The 19,764-nt window shown below is 41.2% G+C and overlaps 1 protein-coding gene across 10 annotated transcripts in view; it reads right to left on the reverse strand.

Moving 5' to 3' along the window:
• ERC2 (ELKS/RAB6-interacting/CAST family member 2) overlaps positions 1 to 19,764 on the reverse strand; it is a 527,327-nt gene that overhangs the window by 310,525 nt on the left and 197,038 nt on the right. For 9 of the 10 annotated variants that reach the window (XM_053377860.1, XM_053377861.1, XM_053377857.1 and 6 more), the window contains 3 exons: positions 7,276 to 7,413; positions 2,398 to 2,538; positions 661 to 801 (listed from right to left, as the gene is read on the reverse strand). In XM_053377860.1, coding sequence (XP_053233835.1) covers positions 661 to 801; positions 2,398 to 2,538; positions 7,276 to 7,413 — 420 coding nt within the window. The remainder of the gene's footprint in view (positions 1 to 660; positions 802 to 2,397; positions 2,539 to 7,275; positions 7,414 to 19,764) is intronic. The other variant, XM_053377862.1, reaches the window with a different exon arrangement.

The following is a 19,764-nucleotide window of genomic DNA, read 5'->3' on the forward strand; positions in this document are numbered from 1 at the left end:
AGTATAATCTTCTGTCCATGTGGTATACATGGGACCTTGCACTTTTGCCTTGTCAAATTTAATGTTCATATAGTTAATCACTTTGCAAGCACCTGTCCACAATGATGTATGGGCCACACAACAGCCAAATTTAAAGATTTTTTTTCCAAGTTGCACTTTCAATGAGAGTTAAATGTGCTTAACTTTGGCCCGACTGCGCCCTTGTTTAAATGATCTATTGGCAACATGAGCCCGTTTACAAGGTGTGGAAGGCAAACATGATGCTGAAACCAAGAAGTATGCCATGAGTTTGTGTTTCAACGATGAACATACACAATACTAACTCACATAGGAAAGAGAAACAATGTATGGTAGAAATGTGCTAACATGATTTCCAAATCATTTTGACAAAATCATTTAGACTAAATGTGATTAAATATGCTGTACATAAAAAAAAATGTTCCCGTATATATTTACATGGCTTTTCTGCTGAAGACAAATTTTTAAAATGGCAATAATAATACAGTATTATTATTTTAAAACTGCCGACAGGTTTCAAGCTTAATAAACTAACACATTTCCATTCATTAACAGTAGTTTCGACTTGAAACTAACAGATGACATATTTCACTGTAGAAACGCAGGCATGCATTGGAAATAAGATCTGTTGTTAGTATTTACCTTTTTCAGTTGTGCTTCTAGCTTACTACACTCCTCCTTCTTTTGCTCTATGGCTATTTCTAAAGACTTTAACTTGGAGTCTCTTTTCAGTCCAGCCGAAGCCAATGATGATGCATGTTCTTTGAGGTCAATTAAGCTAGACTAAATACATGTAATATATATAAAAGAGACAATTGAAAGAGAAGGTTACCAGAAAACATAGAACCATTTTTTAATCCCTACTAAGCCTTTTACAGCGGGCTTGGAGACTGTGAGGTGCCGTCCTCTAAAGCACAGCTGCAATTATGTTCCAAAGCACATAGGTAATGAGCCATGGGTAGAAAGCCATGTTTAGTCCCTGCTGCAAAGAGCTTAGAGGAAATCAACAGCATAGGAGAATAGCGCCTCTGTGGGCACATGTAATATATATACACTGCCCACTTACCCTGCTTCTGGCCTAACTGAAAGTAAACTGATGATCACGGACAATAGCGGATATTTATTAAGTTCAGTGAACCTCTTTTGATTCTTTACTGGGGCTCTTCTCTCTCTAAGCAATTGCAGTGGACCCAGTTTAAACCTAAACAACAACAAAATATGGGCTTCTTATATTTATGTGGAGTTGCAGACCTGCCGGTTTACAGGGGAGAGGAGGGGGCTTCCAATTTATGCAGATGTCTCAGCCTCTGCACCAACACAACGGGGAAATATTAAGACATCCCTAATACTATTAATCATTAAGCAGAACATACATTTGCAAATGCAGTTGTGGAAAAACCATGGGTTCTGACATATATATAGCAGCAAATATTTCCACTGCAGCCTCAAAAGAACAATCTCATAAACATGCCCAAGTACTAGCCTCCAGGAGCAGGACATAATTCTAGTGCTATCACATTAAGTCTGAGAGGCATCTTCATAGTTTTGAATAGGTCCAACCAACACAGTGACACAACTTTAGGCTTGTTTGTCTCTGGTTCTTTCCAACAGAGTGCGATTATACAATAACTTTCTTAATGTGTCTCATCTCCCCTTTACTGCTATTATCAGTTCTCAAAGGGCCAGGATGGTAGGGCTCAGCATGGATGTAGCCAAGGGGAGCGGGACACAATATTTACTGAAAAGCGTGGAAAGTACTCAATTAATTGAGGTTCTCCCCCCTCCCCCCACAGATGCCTGGCCCCTAACAAAAATCCTGGCTACGCCTATGGGGCTCAGCGAAAAAATTATAGCGTGACATTGTTCTCATTACCGCCATCATTTACATGCCACAGTATGTTATTCAAAGAACTTTGCATATGTTATCTGTGTAATCCCTACAACAGTCAGTCTTATGAAGGCCATCTGCAGCTGAGAGTGGAAGGGGTGAGGTGGAGAGAAAAATGCCTTGGCCAAGGCCACCTAGAGAGTTCATAGCTGAAGTGAGTTTTGAATCGGGGACTTCCTGGGTTACAACTACAACTAGCACAATCATGCAAAGCAAAGTTAAAAAGATAAGGACAGAAATGAAGTAACCTTTAATTCCTGGAAGCCTCTGCTGGGTCCAAATTGTTCATGGAATGGCATGTTTGAAGCCCAGCCATTATTAAATTATATGTAAAAGTTGGAAGCCCAGAAATATGGTTGTTTTGGAGATATTACATCCCAAATTATTTAAATATATTTGCTTTCACCTGAAACATCTCACTCTGCGACTGTAAAACTATACGCAATTTGATTCACAGCAATACAAATATTCAATTAATTGCAAACACTGACCTCTTTTTCTGTTAGCTCTGCTTGCAAAGCATTAACTTTTTCCTTCAGGTCTTTGTTTTCTTTTTTAAAGGATTCAATTTCTTCAATCCTTTCACGGTCGTCTCTTTCCCTCTGCTCCTTTAATCGCTCTATAATTCTCTCCTAAATAGTGAAAACATGGTTACACTTTATAACTTGAACCAGCAGCTTGGAAAATATGTGACACCACACACACACACACACACACACACACACACACACACACACACACACCATCCTTCATCTGAGGATCATAGGGTGGTTTACAATATAAAAACGCAAAAATATGTAACATTAGCCAAAGGCCTGGGAAAAGATGAATGTTTTCACCTGGCATCTAAAGATATGTAATGAAGGCACCAGGTGAGCCTCTCTGGGGAGAGCATTCTACAAATGGGGGCTTGTAAGAGGCTCAAATAATAAATTCCTTTTAAACAGTCATTCTGGATTTGCTGTCATTAGAAGAACATCAAGAATGAGGTCACAATCCAAGAAACTGCACACTCAGCTCAATGCACATACGTCTGGCTTCACAAATATGACCTATTGAGTTCAACACAGCCTATCAGCCAGCATGTTGTGGTTTGCCAAGTGCTTGAGAACACCCCTCTGCTTCTGAATTCTGTAGGGATCAGAGACCAGCAGTGAATTTGCTGAGCCACTAGTCTGTTTCCATGCAGGGCAGGTGAATTGTAGCATTTGGCTTGATGAGTCACAAACTGTGCATCCTACCTTGTCAAATGACCTTTTGACTCCCTACCCCACCCACAATATCATCTCCCTGTATCCCATTGTAAACCAGTTTTGAAAAGGGAGTGTTGATCTATAAATGGTTTTCCTAGAAGGACGTAAGCTTACGTTTCCAGTGGAACTACCCTCTTCTCTCTTCCTACTGGGCAAACAACTGTTTTCATTATACTGTTATCTCAGCCTGACCTGGTATCATCGCATGATTCTCTCTGACAGGAGATGTACTCAGATGTAAATGTAAGCTTCATTTCAGAAGGTAGCAGTTAGTGTACACTCACTTAAAAGGAAGTGCAAATATTTGTGTTTCTCCAATAAGCTTAGTTCTTTTCTACTGTAATACAATATAGTACATGACATGAAAGTGCTTTCTGTTATGTATGGGAAAAGCTGGGCATTGTGCTACATGTACAAATATATAACTAATGTTTAATATTATTGTGAGATTTTTAACATTCAAGAGAAGATATTTATTTAACCAAGTAATAAGGCCTCAGTCAAGGGAATTTTCAAGCATACACATTTGGAGCTTTTTGACATAGAAAAATAATCAACTCTAAGACCAATGATCTTGAGATAGATCTTGAAATAAGAATGTTGATATAGAACAGGTATTATTAGCTACTGCATTTTAAAAGCTTTTTTTTCCAGAAGAACTGGAAGTCCTTAGGTTGATAGCAATGCTGAACTGCACATAATCCTGGTTCACCTTCTAAAGTAAGGCAAATTACAGCACTGACAAATTTAGATATACTTTAGGCATCCACTTGAAGTCAAACAGAGTTTGAGAGTATTCTTTTAACATATGATTATTACTGGATATTATCATAACGTTAGGGACGCGGGTGGCGCTGTGGGTAAAAGCCTCAGCGCCTAGGGCTTGCCGATCAAAAAGTCGGCGGTTCGAATCCCCGCAGCGGGGTGCGCTCCCGCTGCTCGGTCCCAGCGCCTGCCAACCTAGCAGTTCGAAAGCACCCCCGGGTGCAAGTAGATAAATAGGGACCGCTTATTGGCGGGAAGGTAAACGCCGTTTCCGTGTGCTGCGCTGGCTCACCAGATGCAGCTTTGTCACGCTGGCCACGTGACCCGGAAGTGTCTCCGGACAGCGCTGGCCCCCGGCCTCTTGAGTGAGATGGGCGCACAACCCCAGAGTCTGTCAAGACTGGCCCATACGGGCAGGGGTACCTTTACCTTTACCTTTTTATCATAACGTTAAACCGCATCTCACCCTGTGAGGATATTGAGATAGACCACATGGATAAGCCTGGGTTCCTATACACTTGATTCCTGTGTTGCAGGAAAATCATTCAAGGCTCCTAGGTAGCAATGACGCTCAACGTCAGTATAGAAGCTAACTGTTCCTGTTTTCTTTTGCCTGTCCCAAGTTAATCACTGTTCCTGTTTTTCCCTTTGAAAGATGCCTTGTTAAAACGTTGAATAAGGGTTTCTAGATTTCTCATACATGTATTATCTCTTGAGTCAATGCCTACACTTGAACATACATTACAGGTACTGGGGGATATTAACTATGAACACGGGAGCCCATCCCTTTTCACTGCCTGAGGCAAAACTGAAGGTGCTGCCTCCTCAGCAGTCTCACCCTCTCACCAAAGCCTCGCTTACCAAGATCGCACAGCAGCTTCCGGCAAAATCTCACAAGAGTTCTGTGAGCTCTCATGAGATTTCTGCGAGATCTCATGAGATCTTGCCTGAAGCTGCCTTCACTGCTTCTCTTCCCTCCTCTGGCAGCAGGGGCAGGAGCAGCCAGGGAACCCACAGAGGCTCCGCCTCATGGGATTCCACCACCCAAGGCAGCTTCCTCAGTCTGCCTCATGGGCAGGCCGACCCTCACTATGGATATCCTTGCCCTGACATCTCCACAGATTGTGGAATGGGGAAGAGAATAATGCTATGCTTATTTGGAAAGTTAATTCAGACTGTTCCTTTAACAGCTCTCCTCCTGCTCCAGTTTGAATACCCTCAGTCCCAAACCACCCCTCATGGAAGTTGTTGGTCTTCACCTTCTCTCTCACTGTAGCTTCTAAGTCAGTGGTGGCCAAACTTGGCCCTCCAGCTGTTTTGGGACTACAACTCCCATCATCCCTAGCTAACAGGACCAGTGGTCAGGGATGATGGGAACTGTAGTCCCAATACAGCTGGAGGGCCAAGTTTGGCCATCACTGTTCTAAGTGAACAGCCTTTCTCTCTCTCTCTCTCTCTTTAGTGCTACACTTAACATTGCAAAAAAACAACAACAGATATGGGCAGTAGAGTTCACAGCCATGGAAACTTCATGTAGGAGAGTGAGGCATGAGGAAATGTGTCACTTTAGTGTTTATCTGAGCAGCACAAGTTTCCGGTTAGGCACGGAACCTCTGTTATTAGGTATGGGTGAGTACCTGCATGCTAGGCCCCCCAAAAACAATAAGGCTTTTTAAGTGTGCAATCCATTTCAGTGTTTGACTAGAACGCTCAAGCAGTCCAATCTCCCATCCCTCTCAAAGCCTCCCTACTCCCTCTATAAGCTTGCCTGAAATAAATGGTGTGTTTTGAGACTAATTTGGCCCAGACCCTTGATTCCTCACTCCCCACACTCCCTTTCAATTGTCCCACTTTACAAGAAAGAAAAAATCCTTGCTGTAGGGCAAGGTTGGGGAACCTTCTTCAGACCAAGGGTCGCATTCCCTTGTGGTCAACCTTCCAGGGACCACACACCTTTGGTGGTTGAGGCCAGAGGCAAATGTAGGCAGAGCAACTAATGTGGGAGGACTTCCCTTTGTACAGCAGGCTTGTTGCTTTACACTCAAATACCCCTCTCTAGCCTCCATCCAGGCCAACAAGAAGCATCATCAGAATTCAAGGGTGCTTTCCTTCCAGATGAAAACAGGAGAGTGAAAAGAAGGGGTGGCACGTTAGTGGGTGCCTCAGGAGGGTGTGTGATCTGGGAGACTCCTGAGGGTCAAAGAGAGGGGCCTGGAAGGTTGTACCTGGCCCCTAGGCCTGAGGTTGCGCATCCCTGCCAAAGGGACTGGGGTTGGGGAGACAAGAAGCAAAATGATTTTGCTTCTTGGGGAAGGAGTATCAGGGAGGGTAGGGAAGCTAGCCAGGTCACAGGTCAGGTGTTGCAGCCCCTTTTCAAGTTTGGCCCAACCGTACTCAAAATGAAGTTGATCAAACTGAACGGGGGGGGGGGACATTTTTGAGAGGGTTGCATATTTTAAATATTTGCCACATCTCTGATTTTAATGTTATTGTGGCTAAACTGATTCTATTCGTTGTCTCTCCAAAGCTTGGTATGGAAAGTAGCTGCCCCATAATTCGGTGAAATTGTCTGGCCATCCTCTGTTTTAATAGGAAGCTGTCGTATAAAGTTATGGCTTACGGACATTTCTTAAAATTGTTTAAAAATATTTTCCTTCCCAAATAGTACAAGCATGATCCCAAAAGCATTTGTGCTGTTAATCATGCTTTAATTTTTATATTTTATTAAAGGTTAAACAACATAATTCTAAAGCACAAAACGAAGATTAATTGAACTATAATCTCCATGAGCTAGATGTTGAAAACACATGTTAAAATACCCTAATACACCATGTTGTCTTTGATTAACCACTAACATGATGAAATCCCAACAATGTATCCTTTCTAGTATTATTTGCATTGGCAAGCATTCCTGGTGTATATATCTATCCCCCTTACAGGCCTAATCTACATGCATTTTATCACAAAAGCAAGCAAGAACTAAATTGCAGTGGCTGAAAGCTCTGTATCGGGCACATTCAACTGCTTATTTCCAGCAATACCACAGTTATCTCAAATTGTTAGCAACACAAAAGTAACTGCAGCTTAATCTGAGCAAGGACACAACAGGGGCTAATCCTCTTCACACTTACAGTGTCTGGACACTTACAAATGTTCCAGCAGCAGCTTTCATGATGTCTGATTGTTGAGAAATCCCCCTACCCACCAAAACTGGCACTGGGACTCCCTAGCCATGCAGTGCAAATACTGCCCCCAAGAGCAGAATTATTGTGTGCAATTATTCGTGCAATCGAACTAGCAGCTACAACATCAGAACCTGCTCCTAAAAGGACGTGTTCAACAAAACCATACCTTCTCTGATAGAGCTTCTTCCAACGTTGCTAGAGCCGTGTCTGTGTTACTGGAATCAGTCTGCAACGACTTCACTCTGTCTTTCAAATTAGTTAGCTGTTTGTCTTTATCCCTAAGTTGCTCCTGAAGATTTTCAATCTTTAAAACAAAGAATGCAAGATTACTCAGTATTGATTATGAAAAGAAGGCTTTAGAATGGCAAGCTATGTTGGCAAAAGTAGGCAATTCATGAACACTTGATGTGTGGGGGGGGGGGCGTTTAAAATACAGCAAACACATTACTGAAATGTTCATAGTCTGAAATCATTCAGTTCTGATTTTAACCTCTGTGAATCTCCAACAGCCAACAAAACAGAAAGATCTCGGTACAAGGAAACCTCACTCAGTTCAATCCTTAATGTGAGTTTCCAACGTATGCTTGAAACTGATTTGTTTTAGATTTGTTTAAGTGTTAGCATCAGTGCTTTTTTTTTCAGGAGGTACTCAAGGCTACGCAGTCCTGGCACCTCTTTTTTGCTGTTGTTAAAATGTGTGGCACTTACTGTAGCAACTTTATGGTGAGTACCGGCACCTGTTTTTCTAGAAAAAAAGCACTGGTTAGCATGCTCCTAATAACATACACTTACTTTAGGATGCAGAGGTTCCTATACCCCCTTTTTCCTACCAAAACTTCCCTAAAAGGGAGTAGGATGGTTCATGGCAGAACTTCTGTTAGGCACTAGATGCTGCTACAAGAAGAACAAGAAGAAGAGTTTGGATTTGATATCCCGCCTTTCACTCCCTTTAAGGAGTCTCAAAGCGGCTAACATTCTCCTTTCCCTTCCTCCCCCACAACAAACACTCTGTGAGGTGAGTGGGGCTGAGAGACTTCAAAGAAGTGTGACTAGCCCAAGGTCACTCGGCAGCTGCATGTGGAGGAGCGGAGACGCGAACCCGGTTCCCCAGATTACGAGACTACCGCTCTTAACCACTACACCTACAAGGGTGTTTGGCAGCATACAGGAGCACCCAGGAATCAAGGGTACAATGACAACTAGCTTTTCTATGGTTCCAGGGGAGATAGATGGTACCGCATATGTAATATTTGTAGCAATTATGTATCTAGGAACTAACCAGGGAATCAACATAAGCCATTGTTTCCTGTGAGTATCTTTGGGTAGGGAAAGGGAAGTTGATAGTGATAAAAGCTGGGGGGGGGGGAGAGCCCATGTTAAACCCGGCCTAAAGTGTGGTGGGTCTGGGCTTGACTCAGTATAGCAGGCATAGGCAAATTCCGGCCCTTCAGATGTTTGGGACTACAATTCCCATCATACCTAGCTAACAGGACCAGTGGTCAGGGATGATGGGAACTGTAGTCCCAAACATCTGGAGGGCCTGAGTTTGCCTCTGCCTGCAGAATAGGACCAGAACAGTCATGTGGAGCTGACCTACGTAAACTTACATTTAAGCCACTTTTTTTTTTACCTTTCCCCCTTGCTGAAAAGCTGTTCTGAAGTAGGATCTGACTTTGCTAGATCACCTTGAAAGAAAGCTTGTTAGCTTCATTTATTTAAATATTTAATCACTAATTAACTATGAAGCTGCTGCTGCTGATAACATACTTTTAAATATCCTTATTGTGCAGACCTTCCACCCAATTTGAATCGTGGAGATCTGCATTCCACATCATGCCTTGGTACTGTCTTCAAGAGAAGACCCAAATAGGATTTTCATTTTAGTAATGGGGGGTTTAAAATACGATCTGTTGCAGCAGCAAACATCCAACACGGCACTGCAACTCATTCAGCGCAGAGCTGTTGCATCCTTGCTCGGAAGGGAAATGCAAGTGCTTAAGATGAGTGATTGATACCTTTCAGGAGGGTGTTTCTGGTAACCCTTTGCAGTATGTTAATTAGGTAGAGGGCAAGCCTTCAGCTGCTGCTTCCTCTATCATTGTAACAATCACAGAAAATGAAATGGAGATGACAGCTGACCTAAGGATGCCGCTAGTGCAAAGCCAGCATATGACTTGGTCCTCTGTAATCAACACTCAACAGCAGGCTCTTAAGGGGAAAGAATCTTTGGCATGAATCAGGTCAAGTAGGTATGAAATGGCATATCTCAAACAAATCATGCCCTCTTTATATTGTGCAACTTGAGAGCAATGGAAATAATTAGCATTCCTTTTCACTGTGGGTATCACTGACTGGCTTTGAGTGAATATATTTCCTGAACTCTCCTCACCTTATCCCTTTCCAACATGACCCCAGTTATTCAAGTGGTGTAGCTTGCAGTTATGCAATGCGTAAGCATTACTAAAACAAATGGAGCTTGCCACGTGGCCAACAGAATTGTGCTGTAAGGCATCAGTCTCTGTTGGCATATGGCAGTGCTCTGTCTACAGTTATGCAAGGGGAAACTTGTGCCGCAGCAGCTAAAGTAACATCCTATCTTTGACCAAGTGCCTTTTAAAAGCTAAACAAACAAATAAAGCAAGTTTCAGGGACCACTGCTACTCTGGGTTATAGAGGGGAACAGACTAAACCTGTGCATATTGTGTGAGAAGGTGAAATGGCTCTGCCCTGGGAAAGGATCTGTCCACAGTAATGCTTTCATTTATGTGTGTTCATCTTATGCAGAAAAAAAGAGAATACATGCTAAGGAGCTAAGAACCGGTTGTTTTATAGGGCACACTATACCACCAAATAGAACACTTAAATTAAAAAATGAATAAATTGTCCAGTAGCACCTTAGAGGCCAACTAAGTTTGTTCTGCGTATAAGCTTATACCCAGAACAAACCTAGTTGGTCTCTAAGGTGCTACTGGACAATTTTTTATTATTTTATTTCATCTGCATCAGACCAGCACAGCTACCTACCTGAATCTAGAAATAGAACGCTTGTTAGTGTTCAGAAGAGGGTAGACCATGTTCATTTCCTTTCTGCACTAATAGCAGTTCTAACAACTACCTCATGACACCCTGTGGAATACTAGAGCCACTGCACATTTTACATCCAGTAAGCTGTACTCTTAAAATGATGGGGACAAGACAACAAAAAAGAATGAACTGCAAACATGCAATTAGACGTGAGAGCTTGGCCATGCTCTTTCGTTACGATTCTATTATGCTATGTACACCAGAAATATTAATTTGAAACGTTATTCCCCTCTGTCATTAGCTTATTTCAATACATTTACATCTCCTTTCTCTTAGAGACGTTTTTAAACATGACACAAAATTTATCCAAGACAACAGGTCTAAAAATGTTTTTCGCAGATGTAAAGGGCATATGCTGCAAAGTACAGGCATCTCCACCAATTCATAAATACCTTTAGACATGAAGCTCTGCTCATAGCTTGAAGATAGCAGAAAAGGGATGTTACTGCTGGTGTAAAACCCTGATAGCTTCATAACAGCAGCTTTGGTTGGAGGGGCAGCAAGATTCGGGTACAGTAACTGAGAACTTTGAGCTCATATATTTCAATAAAAATATAACAGATGACATTTCTTCTCCACCTTTCCCTTTCACACCCAAGAAGATCTTCCTGTTGCTTTTTGATTCATAGAAATAAATGCAAAATTGGCACATATTAACAGGTGAGTGGCTGGCATTGGAATCTTCCATGCTGCTGGCCTCCCATCAGCCACATCACTGTGCATACTGGGAGGGGTGAGGTCAGCACGGCGCAAGCACAGCAAATATCTGCTGCTCTCTTTGCACCACACCAGATTCTCTGCTGCCTCTCCCCTCCCTCCTGGCTTGGGGAGGCTCCCTCTCGGAAATCCTGGCAAGCCACTGCCAGCCAGCATGGACAATACTGAGCTACATGGACCAATGGTCTGATCCAGTATGGCAGCTTCCTTTAGAGGAAGTAGAAAGAAAAGGCTATCCGGAGTTGGAGTAACCTGTCCTGGAGTGACCCACAGAGAACAGGCAGACTGAATACCAGGCAGGATGAAGGGCCTTAAAAGGTTCTATTTCCTTAGGGAGGGGTTCCCTAAATAAAAGGAGAAGGCCAAATATTGGATGAGAAAGGAGGCATTTACAAAACAAAAGGTGTGTTTGTTAAGTGACCAGAGGTAGGAAGCTAAGATTTCTGCCGCACAGCAGTTACATGTGAACTTAAGGAGCAAAGTGTTTGCTGTGTGCAATACTGAGTAAGTCAGCTGTAAACAAAGCTTAAGGAGTTAAGAGTCACGTTCAGGGTGCCAACGAAGGCAAGCACCTTGGCAGCAGACAATTCTACTCCTGCACACACTTTATTGAGAGTAACCTTAGTGATTCTCAGAGGATTTACTGCAAGGACCTGAAGGGCCCGCCTCTCCCTATATAAACCATCCCAGACTCTGTATAGATCTGAGGCCCTTCTTCATGTGCCTCCTCCACACGACGTCTAGAGGGTGGTAACATGAGGACGGGGCTTTTCTGCAGTGGCTCCCCATTTGTGGAATGCTCTCCACTGGGAGGGTCGCTTGGCGCCTTCATTATACAGTGGTACCTCGAGTTACAAACGCCTCAGGTTAGAAAATGCTTCAGCTTACAAACTCCGCTAACCTGGAAGGGTTACCTCGAGTTGAGAACTTTGCCCCAGGATGAGAATGGAAATCGTGTGCCAGCGGCGCAGCGACAGCAAGAGGCCCCATTAGCAAAAGCACACCTCTAGTTAAGAACAGTTTCAAGTTAAGAACGGACCTCCGGAATGAATTAAGTTCGTAACTAGAGGCACCACTGTGTATTTTTAGGCACCACATAAAAATGTTCCTTATTAATCAGGCCTTTGGCTGATTAATATTCTACAGCCTTTTACATGGATTTGTGGGAAAGGGGGGTTATTGTTTTGCTGTTTTCGTTTTAACTATTTACTTGTACCTTGCATTTTATTCTGTGAATCACCTTGAGATCTTGTGATGATGGGCAGTATAAATTTTTCAATGACAATAGTAATAATAGTAATGTGTGCAATTAAATAAGTTAATTTGAAATTATCATAACTAATCTATTAGTATTTAAGTGAAACTATGCAAACTATTTCACAAGTTGGTTACATAGAAATAGGGTACTGTTACTTGCTTTGTTTACACAGACAGAGTCAAGGCATTTGGATTTAACCTTTGTGGTAAATAGATAAACTTTTAATAAATAACTGAAAAAGCAACAAAGTTTAAGATTTGCATGTATAGATGAAGGATATTTTTTTTTATTCAATAGCAGGTCTTTAAAAAAAGTTTAAATCCACACAAACACACACATCATTATTATATTATATTATATTATATTATAATTATATTAGATTATATACCAGATAACAAGCAGCTGGCATTGGTGTTAATTTTATTTCTAACTAGCATGGAAGCAGCTGACAAGACCAGACAAGCTGAACACCATATGCATTGCTAACATGTAATCTCCACCTGCTTTGGTTGCAGTGCTGTTGCACCATTACCTATGAAAATGACTTGACATAATCCTTTGGTATTTCAATAAATAGGTATAATCACAGCATTTAAAACTGCCACTATATCTATTAAAAATCATTAAAAACTTTCACACGCAATCTTTTCAATTATGCATCCTGTCAATAAACTTTTACGTGCTAATCTTGTCACTTTTTTGGCGAAAGGTTCAGGAATGCTTCTTAAATATTCAAAGGATTTAACTAAATCTCACCTGCAGACAAGCTTTATGATCCTATAGAAGCTTAAGTACTAAAAGAAATAACCTTCATTATCGAGTTTTAAGACAAAACGGTGTTTTGGAATTTGCAGGTAATGACATTACAACCATTAATGGAAAGTACCTCTTAAGGAGTTGTTTTAAAATACGATGAGAAAGAAAAAAAAACATTCAGAGGTTTATTTACAGTATTTTTATGAAACCTTGGTAATATAAACACAGGTCAATGTTTTCAATATTGTTTTCACTTACACAGTATTTTTTAATAACTGAGAAAAAACTATGGTTTAAAAGAACGTTTTAATTCTAAAGTTGATTTTGGATGCCTTGGCTTGGTTCTTCTCAGTGTCTAATTTCCTTTTCAGAAATTTGTATTAAAATAAAGCAAGTTGGAACAAAGTGAATCCAAAATGAGCTATGCTACAAATTAAAAGCAAAGCCTATGCAAAACAGAGCATGGAGTCCTAAAACCTCCTCAGTCCCATTTGTTTAAAAAGAACATTACCTCTCCCCCTCCCCGATTACATTGCAATGTGAAACATTAATACGAAAATATTTTTTAAATTGTTAATGTAGAATAAAATATATGAAATATAATGTTCTCCTCTCCTTTTCCAACATCCGTTTTTCCTTCTTCTGGAGCTGCAGTCTTGTGGTCCATAAGATAGGATTAATTGTATCACCTACAGGATACTCTCTCCCAAGGACAGGGAATGAAGCCTGCACATAGAGAAGGATATCTGATCTCCTATGCCATCTTTGCCATTGGATACCTAGGTGGCTTTGGTGGCCCAGAGTGCCTATGCCCAGCTCAAGCTGATCATGCAGCCTCATCTAGACCAGGATAGTCCACCTACATTAATCCATGCTCTGGTAACCTCTAGACTGGGCTATTGTAATGTACACTATGTGGGGCCACCTATGAAAATGATATGGCAGACCCTCCAAGTGTTCCTATTCTCCAGGGATGTTCCAGATTTAGAGTTTCCCACTTTCTGATTTGATCCTGGAACATCCCACTTTTCCTTAGGATGTCCCTATTTTTGTTGGAGGGTATGGAGTTATCCGACCCGACTCATCCGAAGGCAATCCTGCATAGGGAAGGTTTTTAAAAATGTTTAATGTTTTTGTATATGCTGGAAGTTGCCCAGAGCGCTGGGGCAACCCAATAAGATGTGTGGGGTATATAAATAGTAAAATTATCATTATGGAATGGGACGTCCCTATTTTCATCGGAGAAATGTTGGAGGGGATGACATGGATATTACAACTGCTGCTGAATGTGGTAGCTGGAGTATGAAAAGGGACTCCTGGTCGCTCACGTATAGCAAAAAAAATATTAAAAGAGTTGCACTGACAACCAGTGGTATTCTGGGCCTGATTCATGTGATGATAATATAAAGCCTTTAATGATTTGGGCCTCAAGTATCTTAAAGTATACCTGTTCCCATATCAGCCTTCCTGGCTGTTAAGACCTGTAAAGGAAGCCTTCTTGGTAGTCCCCTCAGAGAGCAAGATCTACGCTGCAGGGACCGGGAGAAGAGCTTATCTGGAGCGGCTTCAAAGCTTTGGAGTAGCCTCCCTTACTTCTACAGTATTTTCATTCATTCAACAGGTAAACACGCACCTCTTTGCGCTGGCTCGTGTGAAAGGAATGAAATGCATGGTATCATTTTATATCCACTTCTTCTGCCTGTTTTATTTGCGATTGTTCTTAATGTAATGATGCTGCTTGGTTTTTATCAAATGTTTAATGTTAATTGGGATTTAAATACCTGTTGTTTGCTGCCCTGCAACCCCTGGGTGAAGGGGTGGATTACAAATACATTCAATAAAATAATTTTCTCAACTGTTTGTAATTTGAATGAATGCTTAACTAGCTTCGTTAAATAGATTTTATTCTCTACAGGAGAACAACTATATAGCTCTGTTTTAGGATCTGGGATAAGTCTGTCAAGTACTTAGTGCATAAAATCTTATTTCAGTTCAGGAGTTTATAATAGATAATATTTTTGTAGGTCTCTGCTTTTACATAGGTGTGCTTTGGACACAAAGTTATTTTTTTAGAAAATAAATGTGAGGAATGAATATGTATCTAGGTTTCGCCTCCTAAAAGTAATATGAAAAAAAATGTAACGGACTGATAGACAGGCAGCACAGGAAACTTTTTTTGCAAGCCATCACTGATCTACAGCCAGAAACATACAGATTTGTGTGCGGTCATCACATGTCAAGCAGACAGGAAAGTATTTAAAATACTACATTAACAGATTTTACGGTAACAATTTAAGGACGTGATCCAATAACAGAAACTCTCAGCTACTTCCCCTGTCCTGGATCATTTTCAGGATTAAAGACCTTGGCTTTTATTAACAAAATGTTTCCATTGCATACATAATTTGGTCCAACAACGTGACTTCTTAAGTCTAATGCATTTTATGAAAAAGGGGGGGAAAGCTCTTAAAACACATTTAGCAGAGGAAACAAATGCATCTACAAAGACACTTTGTATTAATGGTGGGGAACCTTAGGTCATGGGGTGAAATGCAGACCTCCAGGTCCCTCTATCTGACCCTCAGATCTCTCCCCAGACCACATCCCTCACTAGCCCTGCTTCTCACCCTCCATGTTTATGCCAGCTTGGAATGTCTCCTCAAACTGTAATCATGTCTCTTGCTTTTCCTGACGGACGCTAGGCAGGGTTGTGGGAGCGTGTATAGCAGGCCTAGGCAAATTCGGCCCTCCAGATGTTTTGGGGCTACAATTCCCATCATCCTTGACCACTGGTCCTGTTAGCTAAGGATCATGGGAGTTGTAGTTCCAAACATCTGGAGGGCCGAGTTTGCCTATCCTATGCCTGGTGTATAGAAACTAGCCTCCCATACAAAGGCAAATTTTATATTCATTGCTCCGCCCACTTTTCTCTCTGGCCCTGGCCACATGTGGCCCTTGGAAGGTTGCCCAGAAGGGAATGTGGCTCTTGGTTTCAAAAGGTTCCTCACCCCTGCTGTAAATGCTAGTGGCATGACAATGATACCAAAAATATGCATTTAAAATTATCATTTTCATTCAACATTTGTTTGGCTCCTAAGTGAGTGCTTGTTATTGCAATGGGAAGGGATGCAGAAATAGCACAGGTCTTGTTCGCTTGGCCTAATATGAAGGCGAGTGCTTGAAAAGGGAAACGGAACAAGAAGATAGCTAAGAAGCCCCAATGAAACCACTGCAACTAGCAGCATAGGTGGCAGAGCAGGTGTTCATACCAGTTCAAGAAAGGTTTTATGGAACAAAACAAATTTAGAGGAAGGACTTGAAGGAATAAAGTCAGTCAATAACTTAGAGGGGAAAGAGTGGGAGATGAGCACAGAGATGAAATGGAAAGTAGGGCAAGAGAAGCAAAGCAGTAGGTTTGCATTTACAAAGCACAGAATGTGGTCTTGCGAAAAGGAGGAGGAGAGAAAAGAACAATGAGCCTGAAGACAAGATGCTAGATTTAGCTTCTATAAGACATAAAACACTTTTTTTACTGAAATCAGATTTATCAGGAGACTTGAATACAGGTAAGTAGAGTATATTTTTACATTGGATATTTAGGTTTCGTCTATGTGCTCTGTGTAGTATTTCTAATGCCACAAAATTACTCGTTATGTTGCTATGAGAGTAATTTCCCCCTAATTCTTTATTTCCTTCTACAATTACACATCTGCCTACATATCCTAACATAACAGCAGGCTTTAATGGGTACCTTCGCTTGCTTCCCTGACGTTTTCCACAATTTCCCTTCTTCCTACATGCCAAGGATTGATTAAGAAATTTTCAAAATCATGTGAATGGTCTACTTCTTCATCAGTGCAACATTTACCACCTCACCTAAGTGCATATGTGGGTTTTCCAAATAGCAGGTCACAAATAAGGGACACAAAGTCAGAGATTTTTGTTTTAACTATCTCTGACGGTTAGGTCTCAGTTGCTCAGCTATTTAAATATAGCCATTCAGAATGATGCAGCTTCATTTGGAATTAATTATGCATAACATATTATGCTCTGGTACAAAGTATCTATACAATTTTCCTAGTGATTAGTCTAAAGCTGAAGGGGTGTCGATCCGATCCCATACTCCTTTCTATTTTCTAAGCATTTAGAGTCTGACAACAATGGTAGAAATCCAGAGGTTCTGGGAACAACAGACAGCTCTAGGTTTTGCATTCATGCACTATGGCTATTAAGAACATTGCTCCCCATATTTTGTTGGAAGCCGCCCTGAGTGGCTGGGGAAACCCAGCCAGATTGGCAGGGTATAAATAATAAATTATGTTTATGATTATGATCATTAGGTGGAGTGAAGCAACCTCCTCAGATGTTGGGAATGGTGCCATTAGTCTCCTGGCTATTCCTCCACAGACCCTCAGTTATCTCCCTCTCTATTGGTAGACAGTGTTGTACATCCTACATGTGTTGTTTTAACCCACCTAAACAAACTTGCTGCTTCAGGTGCAGTGGGATATGCCAATCCATCATCACTGTCCAAACAAGTTAGCTTCTGCACATGGGATGGGAAGGTACCATCTTGTCCTTTGCTTCTGGCAGCAAAATGTTTTGGATTGGACTGGCTTGTTCCTAAGTGCATGGCTGGCTTGGTGGGACAGCAGCACTTACCCGACCTCCCGACCGACCACTGAATAACTGGTGCTTACTGGGAGGGGCAGGGCAGCAGGGACATCTGCTACTTCCTAACTGGCACCTCCATTTTCCCTCTCTTAAACTGTCACTATAGTTATAAGTGATACTCAAGTTTTGTGTATAAGTGTGCTTGTTTTTGTAACTGAATCCAGTCCTTAATTCTACTGCAGTGGGATTTGTTAATGCTGCATTTAAAGCACTCCATTGCCAGTTTCTTATTTTATTGCATTTAACGTTCAATATTGTTTCTGGATAAAAATCAGTGGTGACAGTTGCATACACTTTTGGAGAAGTACTAGCACTGTGATCGTGATCTTGGTAGTAAGCCCCACTGAATTCAATTAAGCTGACTTCCAAATAAGAATACTTAAGATTACAACCTCTGAGACATAACTAAGCAGAATACTCCAGGGAAAGAGCTCTGTGTTCATTACTCAACATGTATACATTTTGCCCACCGAAAATGAAACATTTGCCACATACCGGTAATTGTGGATCCAAAAAACGAGCACAAAGTAGATAAGGTGATTTATAAGACCATATTTTATTGGCAAGAGAGTGTACAAAATTTCCAGCTTCTGCAAAAAATTGTACACTCTCACTCACTAACATCTAATCCAAAGAAAGGTATCAACTTACCCACTTTGTCTTACTGAAATGGCCAAGCCAAATAAGGAATTCATTCCAGAAGCTTCACTCTTGAATAAGAACAAGCCAACTAAACCAGAGCAATTACTGTATAAATGCAGTAAGTGAAGGTAGTGTCAACACAGGCATATGAGGTGTGACTCAAGAAGAATGTTCATTTTTTTGGATAAACCACTCCTAAGAACAAGAGATCTGTTCAGTAGTTCCAAAGGCGCCCTCCCTTATTTCAATTTCTGCAAATCAACCAAACAACATCAAACATACAGCTGAGAGATCAAAGATCAGTGTAAACAAAGCCAAGGCAAGTTGGATCTTTATCTAGAGGAATCCACTTGCGGCGAGTTGGCCTACCTATTTTTACTTATTTTAAGACAAATTTCCAAAGGAATCTCACGAGACAGGAAATTAATAAGACATACCACACTCAGTCTGCTCTGTTGGGGTTAAATGTATATTTATTTTACCCTCCTCCAAGATATTCACAGCTCTAAAGTGTAAATTGAACAAGGAACTAATAAAAATCTAAATAGTGTTTCTAACATCTGACAGAGATACGACATAATTGAATGCCGATGTGCTTGTTGTCTCCACACATATTTCCATGACGAAAACTTTCCAGCATGTGTTGGGGGGGCGGGGCAGGCTGAGAACTATAGTAAAAAGCAGTCATTGACTACAGCGAGACTAATAAACAGACTTTACTGGAAAGCAGCTACTGCATATTGCATGAACATGAATAATCATTTACATTCCACTGATAATAAACTGGCAATAGTACTAATGCAGGTGGAACAGCACATTTCAACCAATGATCGGCCCCCAAACAGCACCATTATTCCATTCCTCTTATGTTACATTTGCATCCTGCCCCTTCTCTAAGAAGTTCAAAGCATTAAACAAAAGAGTTATCCTTTTTTCCTGATAGGCTGTAGAAGCTGATAGAATCCACCTGATTCAAACAGAAATCAAACATTTTTTTGCCTCTCTCACTCCCCAGCTTGCTGGTTTGCTTCTGGTCCACACCACTGCAGCCTTTCTAACTAACTATGAGTTGGGGAAGGGGATCCACCCATTTGCAGCCTCATACAGAACCTCTTTCCTTTATTTCTCCGAAAGGTCCATCACCCAGCCAATGATCTCACCAGGAAGCTAGCCTGGCTTGGACTGGGGACACGTGGCTCCAAATGAGGCTAGATTTGGGTGATCTCTCAGCCTAGCAGTGGATGCATTTTAGCTGCTTATTCTTTAAACTAGCTTTATCTATATACTTGCAACATGGAAGAGCTGCAAGACCCTGTTCATGTATATTTACTAAATTATATGCCGCACAAAGGAAATAAGCTAATGAAGATGTCAAACATTATTCTATTCTTAAAAGCAGAAATGCAATTTCCATGACTATAAAGACGGAAATAATTGAGAGAGATATGGAATGTTGGAAGAGGAAGTATGAAACCTGCAAACAATTAGTTTCTGAAGTACATTATTGGTTAAGTTCTGCTGGGG

This window comes from Podarcis raffonei, chromosome 2 (assembly GCF_027172205.1).
Source record: "Podarcis raffonei isolate rPodRaf1 chromosome 2, rPodRaf1.pri, whole genome shotgun sequence".
NCBI lineage: Eukaryota > Metazoa > Chordata > Lepidosauria > Squamata > Lacertidae > Podarcis > Podarcis raffonei.